Below are 27,904 nucleotides of genomic sequence, written 5' to 3'. Positions count from 1 at the left end.
AGCACTCTGGAGGCTGAGGTAAGAGAGTCACTCTGAGTTCGAGGCCACCCTAAGACTATATAGTGACTTTCAGGTCAGCCTAGACTAGAGTGAGACCCTACTTTGAAAAAACAAAAACAAGGGCTGGCTGGAGAGATGGTTTAGTGGTTAAGCGCTTGCCTGTGAAGCCTAAGGACCCTGGTTCGAGGCTCAATTCCCCAGGATCCATGTAAACCAGATGCACAAGAGGGCACACATGACTGGAGTTCATTTGCAGTGGCTGGAGACCCTGGTGCGCCCATTCTCTTTCCCTCTCTCTCTCTTTCTCTCTCTCTATCTCTGTGCCTCTTTCTCTCTCTGACGCTCTCAAATATACAAATAAATTTAAAAACAACAACAAAACACACAGAAGTACGTAGGGGACCCACAGGCAATCCTCCTAGGTAGTCTTCTCCAGCCAGCCTGGGTCCTCAGAGCTGGTGGCTTCATGGCTAAGGTCTGCTCTTGCAGCCCTGGCATGCCTGTCCTCTTTCCCCTGAGATCTGGCCCCCAGATTCTCTGGCCACTGAAGCAGCTTAATGAGCTCAGGTCACATGCGCCGTGCTGCTGCCTACGGGGAGGGCCCAAACCTTTAGTGGTTATCCGGCCAGGCCCTGACGTCAGTGGCATTAACCATCCACCAAGCTTGTCTAATCTCTGGTCAGTGGCCAGGCTAGACCTGTCAGATCCAGAGCTGAAGATCATGGAGGGAACCTCAGGGACACCTGGAGGTTGTAGGTCAAGCCAGATGAATGGCAGCAGCTGGAGGTTTACACAGTAAATGCCCAACTATATGACAGGCGCAGTCACGGTGCTGTCCCTGATCTTCTGCCCCAGATTGCGAAGCAGGCATCAGGCACCCACCAATCCTATTCCTAAAGGTATAATTACACTGGATGGTGAATGGGGCTAAGGAGCGATGCTTGGGAGAATCGGAGATGTGGACGGGGCAGCTTGATACCAGGCAGTGTCCCTAGCCCACAAGACCTGGGAATATTAGTCCTGAGTCCCAGACCCTCTGGAATGCAGAGGGTGAGATCCAGCCCATGTGTGGGGCTTGGGGGCTCTGTGTACATTACTCAGAAAGCTCTGGCAGCTCAATACCTTTCTTCTAAGACAAGGTAGCTACTAATCAGTCCCTCCTGATGCCTAACACTGCCCCCTCAAGGCTCCTAACCTCTGCTCACAGATCCATTTGTCACCACCCCAAACCCCACCTCATCCCAATAAACCGCTCAGGAAGACAGTCCTTAGTAAAGTTGAATAGCCCAGTTCAGTCAGCCCCAGACCACCCACCCAGCAGGAGTCCTGCGCCACTCCTTTCTCCTCCTCCTCCTCCCTGTCCTCCTTCTTTTTGAAGTAGGGCCTCTAGCTCAGGCTGACCTGGAACTCACTATGTAGTCTCAGAGTGGCTTTGAACTCACAGTGATCCTCCTACCTCTGCCTCCCAAGTGCTGGGATTAAAAAAGGCATGCACCACTTTAGTTATTTATTTATCTGCAGAGAGAGATAGAAAGAAGAGAGACAGGGCTGGAGAGATGGCTTAGCAGTTAAGGCATTTGCCTGCAAAGCCAAAGGACCAAGGTTCTATTCCCCAGGACCCACGTAAGCCAGATGCACAAAGTGGAGCATGCGTCTGGAGTTTGTTTGCAGTGGCTGAATGCCTTGGTATGCCCATTCCCTCTTCTTCTCTATCTGCCTCTCTCTCTCTCTCTCAAGTAAATAAAGAGAAATTTAAAAAAAAAAAAAGAGCTGGGAGTGGTGGCACACACCTTTAATACCAGCACTTGGGAAGCAAAGGTAGGAGGATCGGGGTGAGTTCGAGGCCACCCTGAGACTACATAGTGAATTCCAGGTTAGCCTCAGCTAGAGTGAGACCCTACCTTGAAAAAAAAAACAGAGAGAGAGAGGGAGAGACAGTCAGAGCAACAAGTGGGGGGAGGGGGGTGCGCCAGGGTCTCTAGCCATTCCAGACAAACTACTTTCTGCATCTAGCATGATGTGTATACTGGGAAATCGAACTCAGGTCATTAGGCTTTGCAGGCAAGTTCCTTAACCACTAAGCCATCTCCCCAGCCCCTGCACCACTCTTCTGAGACAACCTTCCCTCGGACTCGAGGAGAGTACCTATGTGCTGCCTACGTGTGAGCCTGGCGCTCTGAGCATTCCAGTGTCCCTTCCATGCACAGGCCTGGAGACTGTCCCTTTTCTCTTTCTGGCCTCGCACAGGCTCACAGTTCTACCCACTACAGACTGCTCTTTCTGCCCAGCCCCAAGGACTACCTACTTTCAGAACTTCTCCTCTAAGTGGCCACGTGTCCTGTAGACTCAGCCCATCCAGCACCCCTCTGTGCTCCCGCCATATGCTTGGCTAACCGCCTAGGTCTTGTCTCTGAGCCCATTGCTGCGAATCGAACCCCGGGCCAGCAGACTTTACAAGCAAGTGCCTTTCTCCTCTGGGCCATCTGCCATCTTCCTAGTTTCCCCACCCCAACTGTTTCCCCCCCACCCCTGAGAGATAGGGTCTCACTCTAGGGCAGGCTGACTTGGAATTCACTCTGTAGTCTCAGGGCAGCCTTGAACTCACAGCAGTCCTCCTACCTCTGCCTCCTGAGTGCTGAGATTAAAGGTGTGCTCTACCATGTCCTGCTTAAAAACTTTTTAAACCATTTTAATGTTCTGGGAACAAAAATAACCAATACAAATATGCACAAAGGGGGCTGGAGAGATGGTTTAGCGGTTAAGGTACTTGCCTGCAAAGCCAAAGGATTCAGGTGTGATTCCTCAGGACCCATGTAAGCCAGATGCACAAAGGGGTGCATGCATCTAAAGTTCGTTTGCAGTGACTGGAGTCCCTGGCGCACCCATTCTCTCTCTCTCTCTCTCTCTCCTTCTCTCTCTATGTGCCTATTTCTGTATCTCTCTCTCAAATAAATAAAAAATAAATAAATAAATAAATAAATAAGATAAATAAATCTGAAGTAAACATTTTAAAAAATGCAAAAAGGGACAGGGGATGGGGTGGTTGTGGCGCACGCCTTTAATCCAAGCACTCACTCAGGAGGCAGAGGTAGAAGGATCACTGTGAGTTTGAGGCTAGCCTGAGACTACATAGAGGTCATACCTAAAAACCAAAAAAAAAAAAAAAAAAAAAAAAAAACCCAGGGGGGAAGGAGATGTAATTCAGTGGTCAAAAATTCACCCAACACATACAAGATCCTGGTTCAATATCCAGCACTACAAAAGGCTACAGTTAAATGTTACCTTGAAAAACCAAAATAAATAAATTAATTTAAAAACTACTTTGGAAGCCAGGCATGGTGGTGCACGCCTTTAATCCCAGCACTCTGGAGGCAGAGGTAGGAGGATTGCCATGAGTTCAAGGCCACCTTGAGACTACATAGTGAATTCCAGGTCAGCCTGGGATAGAGTGAGACCCTACCTCAAAAAAAAAAACAAAAAAACTGGTATGGGCTGGAGAGATGGCTTAGTGGTTAAGGTGTTTGTCTGCAAAGCCAAAGGACCCCAGTTTGATTCTCCAGGACCCACATAAGCCAGATGGGGGTGCATGCATCTGGAGTTCATTTGCAGTGGCTGGAGGCCTTGGCACACCCATTCTCTCTCTCTCTCTACCTCTTTCTCTTTCTCAAATAAATAAATAATAAAATATTTTTTTAAACTAGTATGGTAACACACACTCATAAAAATTAATTTCTAAGCTAGAGCGGGACCCTACCTTGAAAAAACAAAACAAGAATTTGTGGGTTAGAGAGATGGCTTAGTGGTTAAGTGCTTGCCTGTGAAGCCTAAGGACCCTGGTTCGAGGCTCAATTTCCCAGTACCCATGTAAGCCAGATGCACAAGGTGGCACATGCATCTAGAGTTGGTTTGCAGTGGTTGGAGATCCTGGTGTGCCCGTTCTCTCTTCCTCTGCCTCTTTCTCTCTCTGTCTGTCACTCTCATATAAAAATAAACGAAAATTTTAAAAAAATGTTTTCAGGCTGGAGAAATGGCTTAGCGGTTAAGGCACTTGCCTGGGAAGCCTAAGGACCTAAGAATAGGTGTGCAAGGTCCTCCAGCCACTGCAAAAGAACTCTGGATGCATGCACCACTATGTGCATCTGGCTTACATGGGTACTGGGAAATTGAACCTGGGTCCTTAGACTTTGCAGGCAAGCACCTTAACCTCTTAAGCTATCTCTCCAGTTGTCAAAGACTTTTAAACATTATTTATTATTTTATCTTTTGGTTTTTCGAGGTAGTGTCTTGTTTTTGCCTGAGTGCTAGGACTAAAGGCCTGCCCCACCACACCCAGCAACTTTTTAAAATCTTTTGAGATGAGGATATGCTAGGCAAGTGCTCTACCACTGAGCTATATCCTCAGCCCAGGGCCTCACAATGTAGCCCATGCTGGGTTTGATTCCCTAGTACCCATGTAAAGCCAGATGCACAAACTGGACTATGTATCTGGAGCTTGTTTGCACTGTGGCAGGAAGCCCTGGCACACCCACACTCACTCACAAACACTCAAATAAATAAATAAAATGGTTAAGATGGCAAATTCTATGATATATGTATTTTACTGCCACCACCCAAAATGGGCAAAGAACCAGGAAAAACATACTATGCAGGAGTAGGGTCTCCCTCTAGCCCAGACTGACTGGAATTCACTACATAGTCTGAGAGTAGTCTTGAACTCATAGCATTCCTCTTACCTCTGCCTCCTGAATGCTAGAATTTTAAAGTTGTGTGCCACTATGTCTGGCTAGATTTTTTAAAAATATTTTTATTTATTTATTTATTTGACACAGACAGACACAGAAAGAAAGAGACAGACAAATGAGAATGAGCACACCAGGGCCTCCAGCCACTGCAACCAACCTCCAGACACATGCACCCCCTTGTGCATCTGGCTTATGTGGGTCCTGGGGAATCAAGCCTCGAACCGAGGTCCTTAGGCTTTACAGGCGAGCATTTAACCATTAAGCCATCTCTCCAGCCCCCGGCTAGATTTTTTTTTTTTGAAGGTAGGGTCTCACGTTGGTCCAGGCTGACTTGGAATTAACTATATAGTCTCAGGGTGGCTTTGAACTCATGGCGATCCTCCTACCTCTGCCTCCTGAGTGCTAGGATTAAAGGCGTGCACCACCATGCCTGGCCCCCGGCTAGATTTTTTAAAAACATTTTATTTTATTTGAGAGAGAGAGTAAGAGGTAGAGACAAAGAGAGAGAATGGGCATGCCAGGGCTTCCAGCCACTGCAAACAAATTCCAGACACATGTGCCCCCCCTGCACATCTGGCTTATGTGGGTCCTTGGGAATTAAACCTGGGTCTTTTGGCTTTGCAGGCAAATGCCTTAACCACTAATCTCTCTCTCCAGGCCAATTTTTTTTGTTTGTTTGTTTTTTTTGTTTTGTTTTTCAAGGTATGGTCTCACTCTAGCTCAGGCTGACCTAGAATTCACTATGTAGTCTCAGGGTGGCCTTGAACTCATGGTGATACTCCTACCTCTGCCTCCCAAGTGCTTGGATTAAAGGTGTACCCTACCACGCCTGGCCAGACTGGTCTTTTTATGCAAGAGTGAGAGTGCAAGCAAGAGAGTGAGAGAGAGAGAGAGGGAGAATTTGCACATCAGGGCCTCCAGCTACTGTAATTGAAGTCGACTCATGCGCCATCTTGTGTGCATGTGTGACATCATCCACTTGCATCACCTTTTGTGTCTGGCTTTGGGGACCTGGAGAATTGACCATGGGTCCATAGGCTTTGCAGGTGAGCACCTTAACTGCTAAGCCATCTCTCCAGCCCTGGAGTAGATCTTTCTTTTGAAAGAATATTTATTTATTTGAGAGGGAAAAACAGAGAGAGAGAGAATGAGTGGGCATGCCAGGGCCTTTAGCTGCTGGAAAAACACTCCAGATGCATGCACCACCTTGTGCATCTGGCTTTCCATGGGCACTGAGGAATCAAACCTGGGTCATTAGGCTTTGCAGGCAAGTACCTTAACTGCTGAGCTATCTCTCCAGTCCAGGAGTAGATTTTATTTTCCCCTTATGCTTCAGGCCCTAATATATCTTGGCATGCCTCTGTTGTATTTTAATATTTTGTTTATAGTGAATTTTTGGTATAAAATCTATTTTTTTTGTTGTTGTTGTTGTTTTTTCGAGGTAGGGTCTTGCTCCAGCTCAGGCTGACCTGGAATTCATATGTAATCTCAGGGTGGCCTGAAACTCACAGCCATCCTCTTACCTCTGCATTCCAAATGCTGGGATTAAAGCAGTGTGCCACCATGCCAAGCGAGACCTACCTTTTCTTTTTTCTTTTTTCTTTTTTTTAGTGGTAGAGACTTTAGCTCAAGCTGACCTGAAACTCACTTTGCAGTCCCAGGCTGGCCTCGATTTCACAGCAATTCACCTACCTCTGCCTCCCAAGTGCTGCAATTAAAAGTGTGCACCACCACACCCGGCTTGAAATCTATTGGGTTTTTTTTTTAAATATTTTATTTTTATTTATTTATTTTTTTATTTGAGAGCGACAGACACAGAGAGAAAGACAGATAGAGGGAGAGAGAGAGAATGGGCGCGCCAGAGCTTCCAGCCTCTGCAAACGAACTCCAGACGTGTGCGCCCCCTTGTGCATCTGGCTAACGTGGGACCTGGGGAACTGAGCCTTGAACTGGGGTCCTTAGGCTTCACAGGCAAGTGCTTAACCGCTAAGCCATCTCTCCAGCCCGAAATCTATTGTTTTTTTTTTTAAATTTTTATTTATTTATTTTTGTAAGCAGAAAGAGAGAGAGAGAAGAGAGACAGACAGAGAATGGGCACGCCAGGTCCTCCAGCTACTGTAAACAAACTCCAGACACATGTGCTACTTCGTGCATCTGGCTTTTACGTGGGTACTGGGGAATCAAACCTGGGTCCTTAGGCTTTGCAGGCAAACAGGTTAATCATTGAACCATCTCTCCAGCCTGAAATATACTTTTTTTTTTTTTTCGAGGTAGGGTCTCACTCTAGCTCAGGCTGACCTGGAATTCACTCTGTAGCCCCAGGGTGGCCTTGAACTCACGGCAATCCTCCTAAGTCTGCCTCCCAAATGCTGGGATTAAAAGCATATGCCACCATGCCCGGCTAGAAATATACTTAAAAAAATATATTATTTATTTGAGAGAGACACAAAGGCAGAGAGAGAGAGAGAATGGGCATGCCAAGGCCTTCAGCTGCTGCAAACAAACTCCAGACACATGTGCCATCTTGTGCATCTGGCTTACATGGGCCCTGGGGAATCAAATCTAAGTCTTTTGACTTTGCAGGCAAGCACCTTAACTGCTAAGCCATCTCTCCAGCCCTGAAATCTACTTTCTAAAATGTTCCATTAATATATTGTTTATCTTGACTATTGAATTTGACCATTTAGCTCATCTTAGACCTAGTCACAATTATTTCCCAGTTTCAAGAGCTTCCATAACTGTCCGTTACTTTCTGGAGAAAGCATAGGCCCTTAGTCTGGCATTTCGCAATCGTAGCACCTGACCACTGTCTCCCCACCCCATCCCCGCCTCCATGCTCCTGAAACACTGAGATCCTATGTCTATGAGTCCACGTGCCCAGGCCTCTTGCCCTGTACTGCCCCTTGCTACTGGTGGTAGCAGTGCACGCCTATTATCCCACAATTTAGAGGCTAAGACAGGAGAATGATGAGTTCCAAGCTAGTCTAGGATACACATCAAGGCCCAAATTCAAAATAAAATAAAAGGGCTGGAGAGATGGCTAGCGGGTTAAGGCATTTGCATGTGAAGCCCAAGGACTTAGGTTTGATTCCTCACAACCCATGTAAGCCAGATGCACAAGGTGGTGCAGGCATCTGGAGTTCTTTTGCAGTGGTTGGAGTCCTTGGTGTGCCCATTCTCTCTCTCTCCCAAATAAATAAATAAATAAATAAATAAAGCATTTAAAATAAAATAAAAATAAGGAGCTGAAGATGTAGATCAATTGGTAGAGTGTCTACCTATTATGTACAGATCCTGGGTTACATCCCCAGCATTGCATAAACTGGGCATGGTGGCTCATATCTGTATCCCAGCACTCAGGAGATAGAGAGGAAAGAGGATCATAAATTCAAGGTCATTCTTGGCTACATGTTTAGGTCAAGGCCAGCCTGAGCTGCATGAGATGCTGTCTCAAAAGAAAACACAGGACTAGAAAGATGACTTAGAGGTTAAGGTGCTTGCCTACAAAGCCCAAGGACTCATGTTTGACTCTCCAGAACCCATGTAAGCCAGACGCACAAAGGTAAGGCAAGTGCAAGGTCTCACATGCCCACTAGGTGGCACAAGAGCCTGGAGTTCAGTGGCTGAGGCCCTGACGCATCAATTCTCTCTCTGTCTCTCTATCTCTTTTTTAAAAAAAGAGAAGAAAGAAAAGACAAGCTGGGAGTGGTGGCACATGCCTTTAATCCCAGCATTTGGGAGACAGAGGTAAGAGGATCACTGCGAATTCAAGGCCAGCCTGAGACTATATAGTGCATTCCAGATCAGCCTGGGCTAGAGTGAGACCCCACCTCAAAAAAGAAAAAAAAAAAAAAAAAAGACAGAAAGAAAATACAAACACACACTCCCAATTGATCTGAGACTGTCCCAGGGAACCTTTGCCACATGAAGAGTTGGCCCAAACCCTCAAGAGGGACCCCGTCCACCAAGGTCAGATGAGGTACTTTCCCCTGAAGAGTCACCATCCCACTTCCTATCCAGGGCCTGGCACTTAATGAATGTCCATGATCATGGTAATTAAGCTTCCCCCACCCACCCCAAGAAGGGACAGCAGGCATGGTGCAATGCTTTATTGCCGAGTCTGTGCATCTAGCTAAGGAAGGTACAGATTATGTCCTGGCCTTGCAGGATGGAAGCTCGTCCGTTGTCCCCAACATTAGCACTGGCTCTGACCCACCGGCAGAAGCAGAGACTTGGTGCTTGCTGAGGAAGGTAGGCGAAGGGAATGAGGGCCTTTGACCCTGGGGCTTCAGGCATTGGCTGTCTGTTCTCTCTACCAAGAAACAGGCCTTGAATGGAGAGGGTGAGGGATGCAGCCACCGGGACAGCAGGGGCACCTGGTGGATTGCCTGCAAGCTCACATGGGGTAGACACTGGGCACAGCCTGGGCCTCCACCCTGTTGGGAATTCTCTGCCTGGAGCTGATCGATAGGAGCTGGACTCTGCCCCCAGCCACCCCTCAGAACAGCTTGACTATTGGCTACAGCTCATGTCAACAGTACTTTCTCTCAACACACTATTCCCTCAGCCACCAGCCCTGAGTACAGTGTGGGGGCGAAGTGGGGTGCAGATCCAGTTTCCAAGGACAGAGGGGACTAGAAGAGGGTACCCTGAGCCTGGTATTTGGGGAAGGGTTCGCCTTACACCTCTCCCTGGCATCCAGGGGTTTACAGGCCCACTTCGGGTCACTAGTTGATCTGTGGGCTTACACAGACCAGAGCTGGCTTAGACTTTGGATACCTCAGGCTGTTGGGAGGGTCAGTCACTGACCACTGGGTGGACTTGTCACATGCAGGTGGCAAGGTTGGACTGGGCAGCTGGCAAGCAGCAGGTCTACTTGGGGGAGGGAGGGCTGTTTGCTGAACCCAGACCCACCAGGTTGAGTCACAGCTCCCAGGGGGAGAGAAAAGTGTCAGGAGACTGGTCTGGTCCCCGGGGCACTGCTGAGTCACCGTGAGCACTAGCTGCCCCAGGTCCTGCTCTGTCCTAGCTAGGGCTGGCAGCGGTGGGTCCAAGGGGCCAGTGCAGCCAGGCGGTGAAGGGCAGGATTGGAGTTGAGGACATGGGGACAGAGGGTCTGCACCTCAAGCCTCAGGGCTTTGAGCATGTGGGTTATCGGAGCAGCAGGCTTGGGGGGGGGGCGGGGGCAGCAGTTTTGGGAGTGGGGGGGATATGACTACAGGGCAGTAAGGGCTATAGGGTCTTAGGGCAAGGGACACACGTGAGCTCAGGTACCTGCAAACAAGAAAAGGGGACAGAGTCAGTGCGACTCAAAAATAACTCGTTTGGGGCATGGGGGCGGGGCAGCCCGGGAAACTGACACCTGGAGGTTGGGGTTGCGATCAAGGAATGGAGAGGGAGGAGGGATGTGCGAACGGGGGACGGGGGAGGGGGGGGAGAGGCTTGTGACAGTGGGTGGAGCCCGGAAGCTGTTGGGCACCAGGGAAGAAGGGGGCAGAGTCTACCGGAGTCAATGAGGTGAGGAGCTGGAGACACAATTGGGGTAACTGAGGTTAAGGGGGGGAGGAGTATAGGGAAGGGTTTGACACCAAGGGGGCAGTCACCCCCCCCCACCTCACCCCCGCATTGCACACACACCTCAGAAGAGACCGCAGTCTTTGAGGTTCTCCTTGATGATGATGTCGGTGACGGCGTCGAAGACGAACTTGACGTTCTGGGTATCAGTGGCGCACGTCATGTGGGAATAGATCTCCTTCACGTCGCGCCGCATGTTGAGCTCGAGGAACTGCACCTTGATGTAGTTGCCCGCGTCCTCGTAGGTGTTGGGTCCTGGGGCAGGCGGGGGCGGGGAGGGGAGCGGCGCTGACTTCCCAGCCGGGCCGCGAAGCCGGTTCGTGGGGTCGCAGCGCCGCCTGGCGGCCGGGGGTGGGGAGGACGGTTCCTGGAACTCTTACCGTCGTAGTCCGGGAAGCAAATGCTGAGATGTGCCTTTTTGATCTTCTCGGAGAAAACGTCCTTCTTGTTGAGGAAGAGCACGATGGACGTGGTGGCGAAGTAGCGGTGGTTGCAGATGCTGTTGAACAGGTGCAGGCTCTCGTGCATTCGGTTCTGGGGAGGGCAGTGGCTATTGGGCACTGGGTGACACAGGCAGGTTCCCCCCGCTCCCTGGACTCCCCCCCCCCCCGTCCAAGCAGGTCACGCATGACCCCCAATAGCTCTTGGTCTCTGGTCTCCTTGGACTTGGACTCCTCTCGGTTGCCAGACGGCACCGCTTCCCCAATCCCGGGAATTCCGGAACAACGCTGCCATCTCAGGCGCCCCTCAGCGCCTCCTCCCTTGTCAAACACGAGCCCGGGGTTGGCACTCACCACTTCGTCGTCTTCCACCAGCACCATGTCGTAGGCGCTCAGCGCCGCGATGAAGATGATGCAGGTCACGCCCTCGAAACAGTGGATCCACTTTTTGCGTTCCGAGCGCTGTCCACCCACATCAAACATCCTGCGGGAGAAGGTGGGGGGACGATAAGGGGACCTGAAGCCCCTTGCACACACACCCTGGCATCCATCCGCTTGCCTTTCTATGTCTGGGAGGCTCTCACATGGACTGACTTTTTGGGGGGAGGGAGTTTCCAAGGTAGGGTTTCACTCTAGCTCAGACCGACCTAGAATTCACTATGTAGTCTCAGGGAGGCCTTGAACTCACATCAATCCTCCTACCTCTGCCTCCTGAGTGCTGGGATTAAAGGTGTGCGCCACCATGCTCAGCTTTTTTATTTCTTAAATATTTTCTTTATTTATTTGCGAGGAGAGAGAGAGAGAGAGAGAAAGACAGAGAGAGGGAGAGAGAGAGAGAAGGAATAGACATGCCAGGGCTTCTTGCAACTCCACTGCAAACTCCAGACACATATGCCACCTTGTGCATCTGACTCTACGTGGGTACCATGGGTACTTGGGAATCAAACCTGGGCCATTGGGCTTTGCAGGCAAGTGATTTTAACCACTGAGCCCTGGATTGACATTTGCAGTGACCTGGCTGTTCTTCTGTCAGGCACCCAGTTGGATCTCTGGGTCATGTACGGCCAGACCCCCTGAGTAAGAGGCTAGGGTCAGTGGAATGAGGGGTGGGGCATCTTACCTAAAGTTGAGGTCCTTGAAGGAGAACTGTGTCTCTATGATACCGGTTGTCTTGACACGGGAACGCAGCACATCCTGCTCAGTGGGCACATATCCGGGGGTCACCAAGCGCTCCAGATCCGAGAGATAGCTGAGGTAAATTCCGGGGGAAGTGAGTGGGACGTGAGGACGATCGCAGCAAAGCCCCCTCCCCCCCCACCGGCGGCCCCATGTACTCACTAGCCGGCGGAGTCATTGAGCTGGTACTCCGAAGCACGTTCAAAGCAAGCCTGGATGCCGGAGTCCTTCCACAGCCGCTGGATAATATCCGACATCTCCTTGGGCATAGTGCCCTCCTCAATAGTGTCTGCCATGTGCATCAGCTTCCTGGCATCATCCTGAGAGCAAGGTGGGGAGGGGGATGGTAGGTGGTAGCTGTGATGCTGAGCCTGGCCCGGTGCCTTGAATGTCCAGGAAACCCGAATTAACCCCCCCTCCTGCCATACCTGGCGGGCTGAATCTCCATACTGAATGTTGAGTGTGGTCATGGCCCGGACGATGGCCAGGATGGACTGCAGAGTGTTACCATAGATGATGGCAATGAACTCGAGACACTCCTCCAGCGAGTAACCATCCTGGTGGATAATCCTGCAGCCAGGGAAAGCAGAGTCAGGGCGTCTTGGGCCAGTTGTAAAGACAGGCCCCAGTGGGCATGCATCCACTCCCCGCAGCCTCAGAATGGGCATACACCCACTCCCAGCGGAGGGGCTCGGAATGGGCAGGAGCCACTCACTTCATCTGCTTGACAATTGTGCTCTTCCCGGACTCACCGGCACCTGGAAGGGAAGTTGCAAGTCAGGTCTGCGCTGCCCACTTCCCAGCTCCAGCAAGGAGGCTCGGAAGATGAACTGCCTAGATGGACCAGAAGCCAAGAGGCCTGGGGCACCATCTGGACCTCTAGTTACTGCCCTCACTCCTACCCAAAGTAAGAACCCCGGGCCCCATGGGAAACATATTTGTGTTTGACAGAAAGGACCCCCATCCGCCGAGTCAGTGACCTCAGCTGTGTGAGCGGGAAGGCCCTTGTCTACCTTTAATTGCCTGAGGTCAAAATAAAGAAATCCTGCAATGTCACCTTGTGGTTATCTTTGGTACTGCATGTACAGGATCGTTCAACCAGGTCAACCTCTTTTTTCTTTTACTAAGTTTTTGTTTGTTTGTTTTTGTTTTTCAAGGTAAGGTCTCACTCTAGTCCAGGCTAACCTGAAATTCACTATGTAATCTCAGGGTGGCCTCGAATTCGCAGCAATCCTCCTACCTCTGTGGCTGGGATTAAAGATGGGTGCCACCACACTGGCTTAACTTTTTGTTTTTTTTTTTAAACTTTTTTTTTTTAAATTTATTTATTTGAGAGCGACAGACACAGAGAGAAAGACAGATAGAGGGAGAGAGAGAGAATGGGCGCGCCAGGGCTTCCAGCCTCTGCAAACGAACTCCAGATGCGTGCGCCCCCTTGTGCATCTGGCTAACGTGGGACCTGGGGAACCGAGCCTTGAACCGGGGTCCTTAGGCTTCACAGGCAAGCGCTTAACCGCTAAGCCATCTCTCCAGCCCAACTTTTTGTTTTTTTAAAGACTTAGTTTTACTTGCTTATTTGGGACAGAGAGAGAGAGAGAGAGAGGGAGAGAATGGACGTGACAGGGCCTCTAGCTACTGCAAACGAACTCCAGATGCATTCACCACCTTGTGCATCTGTCTTATGTGGGTGCTGGGGAATCGAACCTGGATCCCTAAACTTCACAGGCAAGCGCCTTAACTGCTAAGCCATCTCTGCAGCCCTCCCCTTTTTTAATTTTTTTTTTTTTTCCTGAGGTAGAGTCTCGTTCTATCCCAGGTTGACCTGGTATTCACTATGTAGTCATGTAGTCTCAGGCTGGCCTTGAACTCACAACAATCCTCCTACCTCTGCCTCCCAAGTGCTGGGATTAAATGCATGCACCACCACACCTGGCAAACTTCTTTTTTAAAAACCTCTTTTTTTTTTTTTTTCAACTAAAGGTGGAAGTGTCTCAAAGGCTCAAAGAGAATTAGTGCCTTCAATTGAGGAAGAGGACAGGGCTGACATCCTTTCTGAGACTGCCCCCCCCCCCACGAGGGTACTGGGCACAGTTAATGGGATTTCCGGCTTAGCCTCCTTGCCTTCCTCTTGGGGGCTCTGGCTTTAGTCCCTGGCCCCCCCTCTTAAAGCGGATCCTTCCTCTTGGGGGTTGGGCAACGACAGTCCTAATCATGCCCAGTTCCCCTCACTCTCCATGGAATCACCAACTTGGCTTTGTCCCCACAGGCCTTAGTGTAATTCTGTCCCTTTTAACTTCTTTACAGGTCTGTCCACAGTTAAGTTCTCATACCTGACTGCCGTCTTTCCCCCTTCCGTGGACCTAAGTGGCCCTAGCAGCTCTTTGATAGCCGGGTCTCTGCCCTTATTCTCAAGGTAGCAGCCCTATGTGGCCAAGAAAGCCCCTGTACTCTGAGCCTTGCTTGCCAAGTAGACCTGCTAAACCAAAGACTAACTAGAGTTTGAGCGAGTCCAGCTAAGGCCAAAAAAAAAAAAAAAAGTATGGCTGATTACACACAACTGTACCAAGGTGTGCTTGGCACACACTTCTACAGACGCTGGGGCGTCGCCTAGAGATGGTCCATGAGATGCCTATCCTTAGGAAACCGGCCTATCACCACTTGCCAGGCTCTGCCTGGGTAAGGCTCCTTGTCTGTGCCATGACCCACTAACGATAGGTTCTTTCCCTCCACCCCAGACCTCTGCTTCGTTGGGGTGGTGACCTGCGGCGGTTGTCTCCCCCCCCCAACCCAATCCCGCCCCCCAGTCCACAGCCCTACCCAGAAGAAGCAGCTTCACAGTTCGAGCATCCTTCTCCGCATCCTCTTTCAGCTTTTTTTCCAGCTCCCGGGAGTGTTTCTCCTCAGCACTGGCCCCAGCCCCCATGGTCCCAGCAAGCGTGGGGGGGAAAGGGACAGGCTACGTAAGGTGACTCTTCGGAATGGAGGGGATCCCAAGAGCCTGGCTCAAGCCAGACTCTGGTCTCCCCAAAACACACTCCCGGCCACAAGACTGGCAATCAACTGGCTCTCCACAAATGCGTGCGGGCCCTGGTGGGGCTGCTTAGTAGGATTTGGGAGCTAGGGGGGGCCCCAAAGGCCAATCAGAGACAAGGACAGGTGAAGCCAGCTCAGCCCCTCGGCCTTTTAATCAGGTTGGCATGGCCCCAATCCCTCAACCGCTGACACTGCACCCCTCAGCCCCCACCCACCGTCCAGAAGACGCTCTGGACAGTCCTTCCCCTGCCCTACAGCAAGCCTGTCCAGTAGGGTTGGGTGGACCGGCCCTTGAGATGGGGCGCCGAGGGCGGGGCTAGCAGCGGTGGGGACCCAGAGAAGTAGGCAGAACACTGCTGAGTGCCCAGCACAGCTCCACTCCACTCCATATTTATTTATTTATTTTCACTTAAATTTTTTTTTTGTTCATTTTTATGTATTTATATGAGAGTGACAGAGAGAGAAAGAGAGACAGAGAGAGTGAATGGGCGCGCCAGGGCCTCCAGCCACTGCAAACGAACTCCAGACGCGTGCGCCCCCTTGTGCATCTGGCTAACGTGGGACCTGGGGAATCGAGCCTTGAACCCGGGTCCTTAGGCTTCACAGGCAAGCGCTTAACCGCTAAATCCTATTTTTACTTTTTTTTTTTTTTTTTTTGGTTTTTCAAGGTAGGGTCTCACTCTAGCTCAGGCTGACCTGGAATTCACTATGTAGTCTCAGGGTGGCCTCAAACTCACAGCGATCCTCCTACCTCTGCCTCCTGAGTGCTGGGTTTAAAGGCGTGCGCCACCACGCCCGGCCTTATTTTTACTTTTCTGAGGTAGGGTCTCAGTCTAGCCCAGGCTAACCTGGATCTCACTCTGTAGCCCTAAGCTGGCCTTGAGTTCACATCAATCCTCCTACCTCTGCCTCCCAAGTGCTGCGATTAAAGGCGTGAACCACCACTCCCAGCTCACTCCACATTCTATTGTAAACTCGCACTGGTCCTGGGGGTTAAATGCTCATATCACAGTCCCATTTTACTGATGAGAAGGGAAAGCTTGAGTTGGATGTGGTGGGACACACCTTTAAGCCCAGCACTTGGGAGGCAGAGGTAGAAGGAGCACCGTGAGTTTAAGGCCACCCAGAGAGTACATAGTGAATTACAAGTCAGCCTGAGCTACAGTGAGACCCTACCTTGAAAAACCAAACGGGGGGAAAAAAAAAAGGCGGGGAGGGATTTTACTGGGTCACAATACAGGCAGGCCGTGGTGCAGAAGCGCTGAGTGGATCTGGACCAGTCACACAGGAAAAGCTGACTCTGTATTTAGCCCATACCCAAGGCTAACTGTGAGCCTTCCAATGGACTCTGGTGGGTTTGCACTTTTTTTTTTCTGAGGTAGGGTCTCACTCTAGCCCAGGCTGACCTGGAATTCACTATGGAGTCTCAGGGTGGCCTTGAACTCATGGCAATCTTCCTACCTCTGCCTCCCAAGTGCTGGGGTTGAAGGTGTGCGCCCCACACCCGGCTCGGGTGTGCACTTTTGCTGCATGTCGCTGAGTATATATTTCTACTAGAGCCAAGCAAGGTAATTAAACCTATTTGCGCATGTCTAAGTGTACTTGTGCATTTGTGCTTTTGAGTGCATTTCACTTACATGTGGGCTCATAACATTTTTTTTGTTTATTTTATTTATTACGATTTATTTGAGAGTGACAGAGAGAGAAAGAGGCAGAGAGAGAGAAAAAATGGGCACGCCAGGGCCTCCAGCCACTGCAAACGAACTCCAGACGCATGCGCCCCTTGTGCATTGTGGCTAACGTAGATCCTGGGGAATTGAGCCTTGAACAGGAGTCCTTAGGCTTCAGAGGCAAGTGCTTAACTGCTAAGCCATCTCTCCAGCCCTCATAACAATTTTTTTAATATTTCATTTTTATTTATTTGAGAATTGGGAAAGGGGGTAGAGAGAGAGAGAATGGGCATGCTAGGACTTCCAGCCACTGCAAATGAACTCCAGACGCATGTACTACCCTGTGCATCTCGCTTACCTGGGTCCCGGGGAACCAAACCGAGGTCCTTTGGCTCTGCAGCCCAGTGCCTTAACTGCTAAGCCATCTCTCCAGGCCAGCATTTTTTAAAAAATTTTTTATTTATTTATTTGAGAGCGACAGACACAGAGAGAAAGACAGATAGAGGGAAAGAGAGAGAATGGGCACGCCAGGGCTTCTAGCCTCTGCAAACGAACTCCAGACGCGTGCGCCCCCTTGTGCATCTGGCTAACGTGGGACCTGGGGAACCGAGCCTCGAACCGGGATCCTTAGGCTTCACAGGCAAGCGCTTAACCGCTAAGCCCGAGGCCAGAATTTTTCTTTTTAATTATTTATTTATTTATTTGAGAGCAACAGACAGAGAGAAAGACAGATAGAGGGAGAGAGAGAGAATGGGCGCGCCAGGGCTTCCAGCCTCTGCAAATGAACTCCAGACGCGTGCGCCCCCTTGTGCATCTGGCTAACGTGGGACCTGGGGAACCGAGCCTCGAACCGGGGTCCTTAGGCTTCACAGGCAAGCGCTTAACCACTAAGCCATCTCTCCAGCCCAGAATTTTTTTTTTGTATGTATTCTGAATATCTTTTTTTAAAATTTTTATTAACATTTTCCATGATTATAAAATATATCCCATGGTAATTCCCTCCCCAGCCCAGAATTTTTAAAAAAATATTTTACTTTACTTATTTGACAGAGAAAGAGAGAGAATGGGTGCACCAGGGCCTCCAGCCACTGCAAACAAACTCCATGCATGCACCACCTTGTGCATCTGGCTTTCGTGGGTCCTGAGGAATTGAACTTGGGTCCTTTGGCTTTGAGGCAAATGCCTTAACCTCTAAGCCATCCTTCCAGCCCACAATCTCCCCACCACCACCAAGTAGGGCCTTGCTCTGGCCCAGGCTGACCTATAATTCATTATATAGTCTCAGGGTGACCTTGAACCCTCCAACCTGTGCCTCTTCGAGTGCTGGGATTTAAGGTGTGCACCACTGTACCCAGCTTTTATGGTTGTTATTTGAGAAAGAGGCAGATATATAGAGAATGGACGTACCAGGGCCTCTAGCCATCGCAAATGAACTCCAGATGCATGGGCCACCTTGCGTGTCTGGATTAGGCGAGTACGGGGGAAGCAAACCTGGGTCCTTAGGCTTCACAGGCAAGTGCTTTAACCACTAAGCCATCTTTCCAGTCTCCCCCTCCTTTAAAAATATTTTGAGAGAGAGAATAGGCACACCAGGGCCTCTCGTCACAGCAAGGAAACTCCAGACACGCTACTTGGTGCATCTGGCTTACCTGGGTAGTATGGAATCAGACATGGGTCCTTAGGCTTCGCAGGCAAGCACCTTAACTAAGCCATGTCTCCAGCTCCCTTTTTTGGTTTTTGATGCTAAGAATGCACTCTACTACTGAGCCCAGTATTATTTCTCCATATGGGCATATTTATTTCTACATGTACTTTGCAGTGTCTTGTGGGGGTTCTTGTGTCCCTGAATGCACTTGTCCATCCGCATGAGCACACCTACATCCCCACACACTAGCACGTGTTTTGTACGTGGGCATGCATGTCTACCTCTGCCTGAGCATGCAGGTGCTTGACTTGCCTATGCGTGCACGTGTATTTGAGTACAATGAAGTCTAATCCGCAGAGGTGAAGTTTCAATGAACTTCCTTTTTTTGTGTTTTCCCAGGTAGGGTCTCGCTCTACCCCAGGCTGACCAGGAATTCACTATGTAGTCTCAGGGTGGCCTTGAACTCACAGCAATCCTACCTCTGCCTCCCAAGTGCCTGGGACCACGGCCAGCTTCAGTGACTCTTCTGCAGATCCACTGTAGATTAGCCAGCCGAGTTCCCCTAAAAACCCCACAACTAGGGCGGGCTTGCTCCCCATGCTCCGCAGTGGGAACTCACCTATTCCTGTTCTATCCACCGTTGACCACCAGCACAGTCTTCTCTGGAACCGGGAAGCTTTGCTCAGAGATCTGGAGCCCTGCACAGGCCCAGCATAGTCAGCGACGTGACGCAGTGGAGCCGTGTCGAGCTCCTCCGTTCTAGATACTTCGCACCCCCATTTCCTCTCAGAAATCCCCCATCTTGGATTTTCAAAGCTCTCCCAGCCTGGCCAGACTCCTCTGAAACCAGACTCAATTCTGCAGCAGACCACGAGGGGGTGCCAGGGCCCCAAGCACCGAGCTGGAGGCTGCCCCTCAACAGGATGTGTGGGAAGCACCGGCTGCCCGGCAGTTCTGGCATTCACCCTACTGGGTGAGAGGGAGAGCTGTCCAGAATGAAGCTGAACTTAAATCACCCCCACCTTCACATGAAGTGGGCCCCGATGATCTCTCGAGCTTTGTGGGTGTGTGTGTGTGCAGGAGCCCAGGCTGGTTAAGCCAAACTTTAGTTTCCACTTTTTTTTTTTTTTTAAGTGGGGCCAGGGCTGGAGAGAGAATTTAGCAATTGAGGCGCCTGCCTACAAAACCAAAGGACCCAGGTTTGACTCCCCTGCCAGGACCCAGGTAAGCCAGATGCACAGGGCATATGCAGCGGCTGGCGGCTCTGGTATGCCCATTTTCCTCTCAGATAAATAGAACTTAAAAAAAAAAAATTTTTTTTTTTTTAAGTATCTTTAGCCAGCTGTGGTGGGGAGGCAGAGGTAGGAGATTGCTCTGAGTTTGAGGCCAGCCTGAGACTACATAGTGAATTCCAGGTCAGCCTGGGCTAGAGTGATGAGACCCTACCTTGAAAACACAAAAGACAAAACAATACAAAAGATCTTTAAAATACATAAAGTGGGGCCAATCCACCACCTTCTAGCTCTGCATGCCCACCAGGTGTGTGTATCTAACCCACCCCCACCTTCACCAAGGAGAGAAACCGAAGTCTAGTCCCAGAGCCAGTGTTTATTAGCAAGATGGAACCCGAGGGCAGTTGTGACCTGGGTAGCAGAGGGCTGCCAGGAGACCCCACCACCACCCACTCACCCAACTGCCCCCAGAGCTGCTTATACCCACCGCTTGAAGTGGTGGGCAGAAGGGAGCCCTGGAGAGACCCCAGGACTCTGCCACGTATCCCAGCTTCCCTTAGGGCTGGGAGCTCCCTGAAGCCCTGCCTGCACCTGGCCCCGCTGCTTCTCAAGGTGGCACAGGAAAAGCTAAGGAGGTAGAGGGGGGCAGCCCTGCAAGGCCAGGCAGGGAGGGGAGGAGGGAAGATGATCCTGCCCTACCCAGGCAGGTTTCTCCTCTCCTGTCCCCAATAAATAGGAGAATAAATACCTGGGAAGGGCTGGCCTTAACTGAGCGCCCCGACCCAGGATGGGGCCAGCATCCTGTGATGGCCCCTTCTTTCCCTTCTGAGTGCCCTGAGCCCCCACCCCCTCCCCCACCCCGCCGCAGACTCCAAAGCAGTCCTGGTTCCACAACTATGCCACGTCGCGGCCGACGACACGCATCGACAAAGGTGTGTGGTCCGTTCCCTGGCAAGTAGGGTTTTTGCGCTCTCTCTCTCGCCCCGTGTTCTGTAGATCTCGGCGGCTGTGGAGCAAGGAGATTTCCAGCGGAGTCTGGGCACTGTGTGGTCCTGGCCTGGCCCTGCCAACCGGCTGGGCACACTCAGTTCTCTGCCGTCTCTGACCAACGTGGGTCTAAAGTTCTCAGTGATGCTGCTGCCACTAAGGCAGGCTATATACAACCCACCAATAAATACTGTCTTTGCAGGGGCAGGGTATGTATATAATATAGATATTTTATATATATATATATATATATATATATCTTTTATATTAAAAGGGATGAGGGCTAGGTAGGCCCTACGCAGGCCTCTGGCAGCTAGTCTCATGTGTCCGGAGTGTGGTGCCGACGGTTCCGGGGTTTTTTCTGGTCCTGGGGTTCAGGAGGCCTGGGTGCCCCAGGGGCCTCCCTGGGACTGGGGGGCACGTGACGCCAGTAACCCTGGCAGTACTGGTGGATGAGGCCCACTTCTGGCTGGGCTAGCAGCTGGGCCAGCTCCTGGTAAGGAGGCGTGGGTGGACCGGTGCCGTGAGGCGGGGGGACGCTCACGGCCAGCGGGGGGAAAAGGGCAGCATGGACGGCGTCCCGGCCCAGGACATGCAGCTGCACTCGTGTGACGACGTGCTTGAAGTTGTTCTCGGTGGCTGTACAGGAGTAGAGGCCGCGATCACCGAGCTGCAGGGCGCGAAGCAGCAAGCCCTGCTCCGTACGCAGGAGGCGGTCCTCTGCACGAATCTGCAGGGGCAGGGGTGGGGGGGGTGGGGGCTCAGGGGCTGGGTCACCACTCCACTGCCCTAACCGGCTTCCAGATGAGACCACCTCTGGTGGCTGCTTCAGGTAGAGACACCGGCCCACATTGCACTTATATCCCAATCAAACCCCACGAGGCGGTTCCACATAGTCAAGAGGTATCTGAATAAGGTAGCCACACATTATTTCCACTTCCGAAGTGGTGGCCCCTTACAAGGATTCTATACAATGAACGACAGAATTTTGGAGCACACGCACAGGATTTGCATTTAATGAGAATACCCAATTGTGGCACCCACACAACATTTCCACGTAAAAAGAGGGACACCTGTAAGGCTTTTCCACAAAATGAGAGCTGTCCATAGAATTTCCATATATTGGAGATCATGACATTCCATTCACAAAGTACACCCTGATGGGGTACAAATACGGATTTTTTTTTTTTTTAATGAAAAGGCACATAGCTATAAATGGTCCCACAGGGAGTTCCTATGTAACAGGTTCACTCAAATGATTTCCATATAAGGGAAGGGAAATAAGGCGTTTCACAGAACGAGGGCAGCTCCATATTGGCTCCCACACTATACACTTTTCCCACACGGAATCTCCACTGGATAAAGGACTCCCATATCCACAGTGCAGCCTTTGTGACATAGGAACTCACCTCACGGCGCCGGTCGCTGGGATCCCGCTGGAATAACCACTTAACGGTGGCTTGGGGCGAGCGAGGCTGGCACTCAAGGAAGGCAGCGCTGCCCGCCACGCCGTACTGCACGGACTCCACGGCATTCTTGTTAGCTGTGAACCAAGAGGGTTTTGAGGGGAAGCAACATAGCCGCCCCTAGACAAGTCTGCTGCCTGGGGAGAGGCGAGCATCGAGGGGCACCCACTTGGCAAGACAGGGCAACATCACTGAGCACCGATCCCTTGAGAGGATGACGTGGACATCCCAGACCCCAGGCAGGCATTCCCTGCCCCACCACAAGGAACCATCTGCACATGGAGAGGGGCTCTGTGAACAAACCCATGGGCTGTGTGTGGGGCTCTGAAACCTGAGAAGCACCAGGACAGGAGGTGCAGCGTGCTCACCCACCATTGGAGTTGAACCCACGGCACTGCCTGATGGGGTTCCCGTGCCGGACGTCCTGCCGGCGACTCCGCCTGGATGAGAGGAGCTCGTGAAAGAGGGTTCTCAGCAAGTTTGCTGCCCTGGTCCCTGTACCCCTGCCCCAAGACCTCCAAGGCAGGGTCTAGTGCCTCAAGGCAATGTGATGTCTTATCTATAACCTCCCCACTCATGTTTTCGTCTTTTTCGAGGTTAGGGTCTCACTCTACCTCAGGCTGACCTGGAATTCACTATGTAGTCTCAACTCAGAGTGGCCCTCCAACTCACAGCGATCCACCTACCTCTGCCTCCCGAGTGCTAAGATTAAAGGTGTGCGCCACCATGCCTGGCTTACGTGTTTTGTTTTTTTTTTTAATATATTTTATTTATTTATTTGAGAGAAAGAGGCAGAGAGACAATGGGCACGCCAGGGCCTCCAACCACTGCAAATGAATGAGAGATGCATATGGCCCCCTTTGTGCACCTGGCTTACGTGGGTCCTGGAGAGTCAAACCCGGATCCTTTGGCTTTGCATGCAAATGCCTTAACCACTAAGCCACCTCTCCAGCTCCCCCCGCCCATGTTGTTATGGCATCTACCTCCAAATTCTCAGGGCTGGAACTCTACAATCCCGAGGGTCCGGGAGCCCATACCTCTTGGAGGATGCTGTGTAACGTGAGCAGGCCTGGCCATCCCAAGCGCAGTAGGGGTCCCGGGCAAGGCAGCAGTCTGCACAGGCGGCCCCATATGCCTGGCAGCGGTGCAGACTCAGGTGTGTGACACCCACAGCTGAGGCCACATACAGTTGTTGCTAGGGGCAGAGGCAGGGGCTTGTTACTGCTTTTCTCCCCACCAGCAGCCAGCTGGACTGGGTTCCTTCTCTTCCTTGTTTCAGGTCTTCTTCCCAATCCTTGTGACAAAAGCATGACTCCAACGACCCCCCCCAGCCCAGCGGACACAGACTCCATCCTCTCCCTCAGCCCAGCCCATATTGCCGAAGACTCACCCTCTTGGAAGAGATGGTCATAGTCTTCACAGGGGCTGGGTCCTGGAAGAAGACAGGCATCAACTGGGACCCTGAGGCAACGTCCTTCCCTGCCATGGTGACGGTCTAAGCGTTTAAGGTCAGGGGCCAGGGCTGGGGAGGCTCAGGAGGGGCTGGGGCAGAGGACTATGTGGCCTATCGCACCCACCTTGAAGACCTCCACCTCCTCCAGCATAAGCTCCTCTACTTCCTGGTCATCCTTGGGCAATACAATGACCTTCTGCACTGTCCCGCGGTCTGGAACAGGCCGGGCAGGACCTCAGTGGGGCTGAGGACACTGGGGAAGGGGCAAAGCCTCAGCCCCTTCCCCACCGGAAGCCCAACTCCCCCGCATCACCCCCAGGGGCAGCACTTCCATGCTGAGCATTTCCCTTGGACAAGGCAAAGGGATCAGGGGGACCAGGAAAAAGGGGGTCATGACCACGATCTGTCCCCCAGACCCTTATTTTGGGCCCTGTTTGGGGCAACTCTGAACATGGAACTGCTGGAACTGTGGCTGAGTGCACTTAAACGTGTGGGGGAGAAGCGTGGGGGGGTGTGTGTGCCAGCAGGTGGATCCCTGTATTCTAGGTAGGTGTCTGGTTATCTGTCACCACACTTTTTTGGGACATACAAGGGCTCCCAGTACCTGGGGCCGCCTGCTTTCCTGGGCTCCTAGAAATTGCCATGGAAACGGCAGCTTTCCAGTCCTTAGCCTTGGCTATCCCAGTCAAGGGGACAAGGCTGCCGCAGATGAGGGGACAGACCTGAGCCTGTAGCAACCCCTAGGCCGGGCAAGTTCTAGCCCCACAATCAGTAACCTCCCACACATACCCAGTGGGCCCAGCGTGGGAGGGTCTGGGAGCAGCAGCGGGTACCTGTGCCCAGGAAAAGCACCTCATAGCGCCCATCGGCTGCATCCACCTGGTCCACGGCGATAGTAGTGAGGCGGTAAGGGACACCACTGCGAACCACCAGGGGCCGCCGCTGCAACGGGTACACGGCCTGGTACATGAGTGGGTGGCTGCGGGTGAAGTTGATCACTTCATCGGGATAGTCCTTCGTGGATTTCATGGATGGCGTGAAGGTCCCGCCAGGGCACTGCAGACAGGTGATGAGAGTCAGTCCAAGCTTCCCAAGTGGGGCACATGGACCCATTCGCTCAGGACAGTCCTCCACACTGTGGGTCCCCCCCGCATCGCTTCTCCCCGTTTCTCCCTTCAAATCAAGCCCCCTCGGGCTTCCTGCCCTACGTCAGATTTCTCTCTAGACCTCTATGGGTGGCCAAAGTGCCAAGGTCTCCAGGGGCCAAATCAAACGGCCAACTCCCTGGCTTCACGTGCCACGACCCTGTGGCAGTGTTTGGCTGAGTGACTACTCCCTTCCCATGTTCTCATCCCCACCCAGCTGTCTTTCCTCTCTGGCTGTCCCTCTGGTCTCACTGTTGTCCTTCCTGTGCATGTCCTCATGTCCTTGTCACATGCTGGGGATGCTCTCCCCTTCCCTGACGCCATTCCCTCTGCCTGGGGCTCAGCCTGCTACACAAACCCCTTCCAGCTCCATCCTTCCAACTCTCACTTCATTTAGAGGAAAGCCTTCCTGGTTCTCTTCAACGGCCAGCCTCCCCATGCCATTCCTTACCCCTCAGAACCACACCTGTCACTATATTAGGTCAAGTCATGTCTAAGTTCTCCTGTTCAGTCTCCTGGGGGCAGGCCCAAGTCACACCAAGACACAGCAAAATGCCCATCACTACAGAAATCACGCAGGGTAAGCTGTGTGTGTCCCCTCCTATCTCCTTACCCATTAACAGCCAGACAGGCTGACTCCCCAGCCTGCCTCCAACCTCTGCCTTGAAGATTCTTTCCCCGCTGGCCTCCAGCTCCCAAGGAGTCCCCCACAGGGCTCCCCATGGCCCAGTGCACTCAGCCCCACCTGAGCCTCGGGACCTGACTATCTGTGTTCTTTACAGTTCTTGAATGGCTGTTTCCTGAACGTGCTGAGGTCCACCACCCCCCACTGGCTGGGGTGTTCAAGAGGATGGGAGCCGGGTCTGCAGAGGGCCTACAACAGAGTAGGCCTTTAGAGAAGGGGAGGTACAGTTGGCAGAGTGCTTACCGTGCCAGGCCGGGGGTAGGGCATCTTTCCTGAGAAGGGCATCCATTGGTAGTTGGGGCCCTCCTTGTGGGCAAAGGGCCCATTGAAGACCATGCGGATATCGGCCATGGAGTACACACACACGGCAGAGCCTCGGAACACGGAGCTGCGGGCAAGGCAGGCAGTTGCTGTGGGTGGGGCAGAGCCCTAGGCCCATAACCTGCCCCAAGACTGGGGTCCCTCCACAAGTCACAAGTTGCCCCCACCCAACCCTACCACTGCTGGCCCTGACCCCAGCCTCACCCCGAGGAGGTGAAGACAGCATAAATGACTGGGTTCCTCACATCCTGGGTCTTCTGGACAAACACATCCTCTGGAAAAAAGAGGGAGAAGGTAGAGAGAGTCAAAAGTACCTTAGGAGCTGGGCGTGGTGGCGCACGCCTTTAATCCTAGCACTCCGGAGGCAGAGGTAGGTGGATCACTGTGAGTTCGAGGCCACCCTGAGACTACATAGTGAATTCCAGGTCAGCCTGGGCTAGAGTGAGACCCTACCTCAAAAAAAAAAAAAAAGTACCTTAGGAAGATGTCCCAGGGCTTCTGGGGACCTATCACAGAAGCCCTGGCCATCCGTCCGGCCTCCATCCCTCCACTTGCTTGCTGAGTACTCACGGAGTTCGTCGAAGTGAGTCTCGATGCCATCTTCGCCCGGCACGGAGCAGACGAGGCGCGCCTTCAGGAAAGTGCTCCACTTGTTCACCAGGCAACACTGACCGCCGTCATCGTTCTGGGGGTGGGGGCAGGAGGCCAGGTCAGAGGTGTCATTCACCCTCAAGACCTGCTGGAGCACAGCTGACCACCGGGGCCTGGCCCGGGGATAGGCAGCGCGGGGCCCTGCAGATGCATACCAAGCAGATGCGCCCAATGCGAGCGTACACGGCGGGGTTCTGGGGAGCCTCTGTGGAGCGTTCACGGAAGAAGAAGTAGAGTTTGTCATCGTTGCGTTCCGTGCTGTCAGGGATGAGCTCAGCATGGATGAATGAGGGGTCTGCAGGCAGACGGGGAACAGGGATCAGAGGCACGAGCCTCTCCTCTGGCCATGCTGCTTTCCCCCAACAGGATCTCTGACCAGGTGTAATTTCTCCAAATAAGAAACTACCCCTAGCTGGGCGTGGTGGTGCACACCTTTAATCCCAGCAGCTCAGGAGGCAGAGGTAGGAGGATCACTGTGAGTTCAAGGCCAGCCTAGGACTACAGAGTAAGTTCCAGGTCAGCCTCAGTACGGGCTACAGTGAAACTCTAACTCAAAAAATAGGGGAGGGGGGCTGGAGAGATGGCTTAGCGGTTAAGCGCTTGCCTGTGAAGCCTAAGGACCCCGGTTCGAGGCTCGGTTCCCCAGGTCCCACGTTAGCCAGATGCACAAGGGGGCGCACGCGTCTGGAGTTCGTTTGCAGAGGCTGGAAGCCCTGGTGCGCCCATTCTCTCTCTCTCCCTCTATCTGTCTTTCTCTCTGTGTCTGTCACTCTCAAATAAATAAATTAAAAAATTTAAAAAAAAAAATAGGGGAGGGGCCTGAAGAGATGGCTTAGTGGTCAAGGCGCTTGCCTACAAAGCCAAAGGACCTTGGTTCAATTCCCCAGGACCCACGTGAGCCAGATGTACAAGGTGGCACGTGCATCTGGAGTTTGTTTGCAATGGCTGGAAGCCCTGGTATATCCATTCTCTCTCTCTCTCTCTCTCTCTCTCTCTCTCTTCCTCTGCCTTGTTCTCTCTCTCTCTCAAATAAATAAATAAATATTTTAAAAAAATAGGTGAGGGCTGGAGAAATGGCTTAGCGGTTAAGGTGCTTGCCTGTGAAGTCTAAGGACTCAGGTTCAATTCCCCAGTACCCACATAAGCCAGATGCACATGGTGGCGCATGCGTCTGGATGCCCTGTTGTGCCTATTCAATCTGCCTTTCTCTCTCCCTCTCTTTCAAGTAAATAAATAAAAACATAATAAAAAAAATAAGGAAAGAAACTACCCTTGCCTCAAACTAATCACAGACTCTAAACTGGGCATGTGTCAGCCACACAGCCCCCTGAGGGTCTTGTGGGTGGAACTCACCATTGAGCCACCGGGAGTTGTGCTGATCCGTGCGCATGGCCGTCTGCTTTCCAAGCGTGCGGAAGATGGCCGCATCAGTACCCATAAAATCGATGTACACTCCTGCATATAGCTCCTCATCTGTGGGCGGGCCAGTAAGTCAGTCAGGGGCCTGTTCAAGTCCAAGGATCCTTAGGTAGGGTTCTGTCCCCCCTACAACCACACTCAGTTTTCCCAGGGTTTGATCATAGCTCTTGGAGTCCAGGAGGGGGGGTCTGGGAGTAGCCTGAGTTGTGATTAGTGGAAATAACCCAACTCCTGTGATGAAAATCCTCCCACCTTGGCTGATCTC

General features: G+C 51.9%; 2 protein-coding genes and 1 long non-coding RNA gene across 7 annotated transcripts in view; 1 reads left to right on the top strand and 2 right to left on the bottom strand.

Moving 5' to 3' along the window:
• Positions 1-8,836: 8,836 nt before the first annotated feature.
• On the bottom strand, positions 8,837-12,883 carry Gnat1 (G protein subunit alpha transducin 1). Of its 2 annotated transcripts, none has more exons than XM_045137018.1 (8): positions 12,648-12,883; positions 12,361-12,502; positions 12,095-12,252; positions 11,877-12,005; positions 11,111-11,240; positions 10,697-10,850; positions 10,380-10,571; positions 8,837-10,016 (listed from the first exon to the last, which is right to left on the bottom strand). In XM_045137018.1, the coding sequence occupies exons 1-7, from the start codon at positions 12,650-12,652 to the stop codon at positions 10,381-10,383; spliced, it is 909 nt and encodes a 302-aa protein (XP_044992953.1). In that variant the 5' UTR covers positions 12,653-12,883; the 3' UTR covers positions 8,837-10,016; position 10,380. The 2 variants fall into 2 exon arrangements, with proteins under 2 accessions (XP_044992953.1, XP_044992954.1); XM_045137019.1 differs by having other exon boundaries at positions 12,685-12,703.
• On the top strand, positions 10,393-11,406 carry LOC123455611. Its single transcript, XR_006634007.1, has 3 exons — positions 10,393-10,557; positions 10,750-10,826; positions 11,132-11,406. It is a non-coding gene; the product is annotated as an uncharacterized LOC123455611 (long non-coding RNA).
• Positions 12,884-19,868: 6,985 nt separating the features above from the next.
• The window catches only part of Sema3f (semaphorin 3F), a 33,336-nt gene continuing 25,300 nt past the window's right edge, over positions 19,869-27,904 (bottom strand). For 3 of the 4 annotated variants that reach the window (XM_045136726.1, XM_004664265.2, XM_004664266.3), the window contains 12 exons: positions 27,574-27,693; positions 26,376-26,515; positions 26,140-26,254; positions 25,774-25,843; positions 25,492-25,636; positions 24,252-24,474; positions 23,543-23,631; positions 23,356-23,397; positions 23,003-23,160; positions 22,338-22,405; positions 21,909-22,042; positions 19,869-21,229 (listed from right to left, as the gene is read on the bottom strand). In XM_045136726.1, coding sequence (XP_044992661.1) covers positions 20,819-21,229; positions 21,909-22,042; positions 22,338-22,405; positions 23,003-23,160; positions 23,356-23,397; positions 23,543-23,631; positions 24,252-24,474; positions 25,492-25,636; positions 25,774-25,843; positions 26,140-26,254; positions 26,376-26,515; positions 27,574-27,693 — 1,715 coding nt within the window. In that variant the 3' untranslated portion in view covers positions 19,869-20,818. Of the gene's footprint in view, positions 21,230-21,908; positions 22,043-22,333; positions 22,406-23,002; positions 23,161-23,355; positions 23,398-23,542; positions 23,632-24,251; positions 24,475-25,491; positions 25,637-25,773; positions 25,844-26,139; positions 26,255-26,375; positions 26,516-27,573; positions 27,694-27,904 lie in introns of those variants that run through there. The other variant, XM_045136728.1, reaches the window with a different exon arrangement.

This window comes from Jaculus jaculus, chromosome 17 (assembly GCF_020740685.1).
Source record: "Jaculus jaculus isolate mJacJac1 chromosome 17, mJacJac1.mat.Y.cur, whole genome shotgun sequence".
In the NCBI taxonomy this organism is placed as follows: Eukaryota; Metazoa; Chordata; class Mammalia; order Rodentia; family Dipodidae; genus Jaculus; species Jaculus jaculus.
Note: the sequence above shows the minus strand (reverse complement) of the source record. Positions and strands in the feature narration are given on the sequence as shown.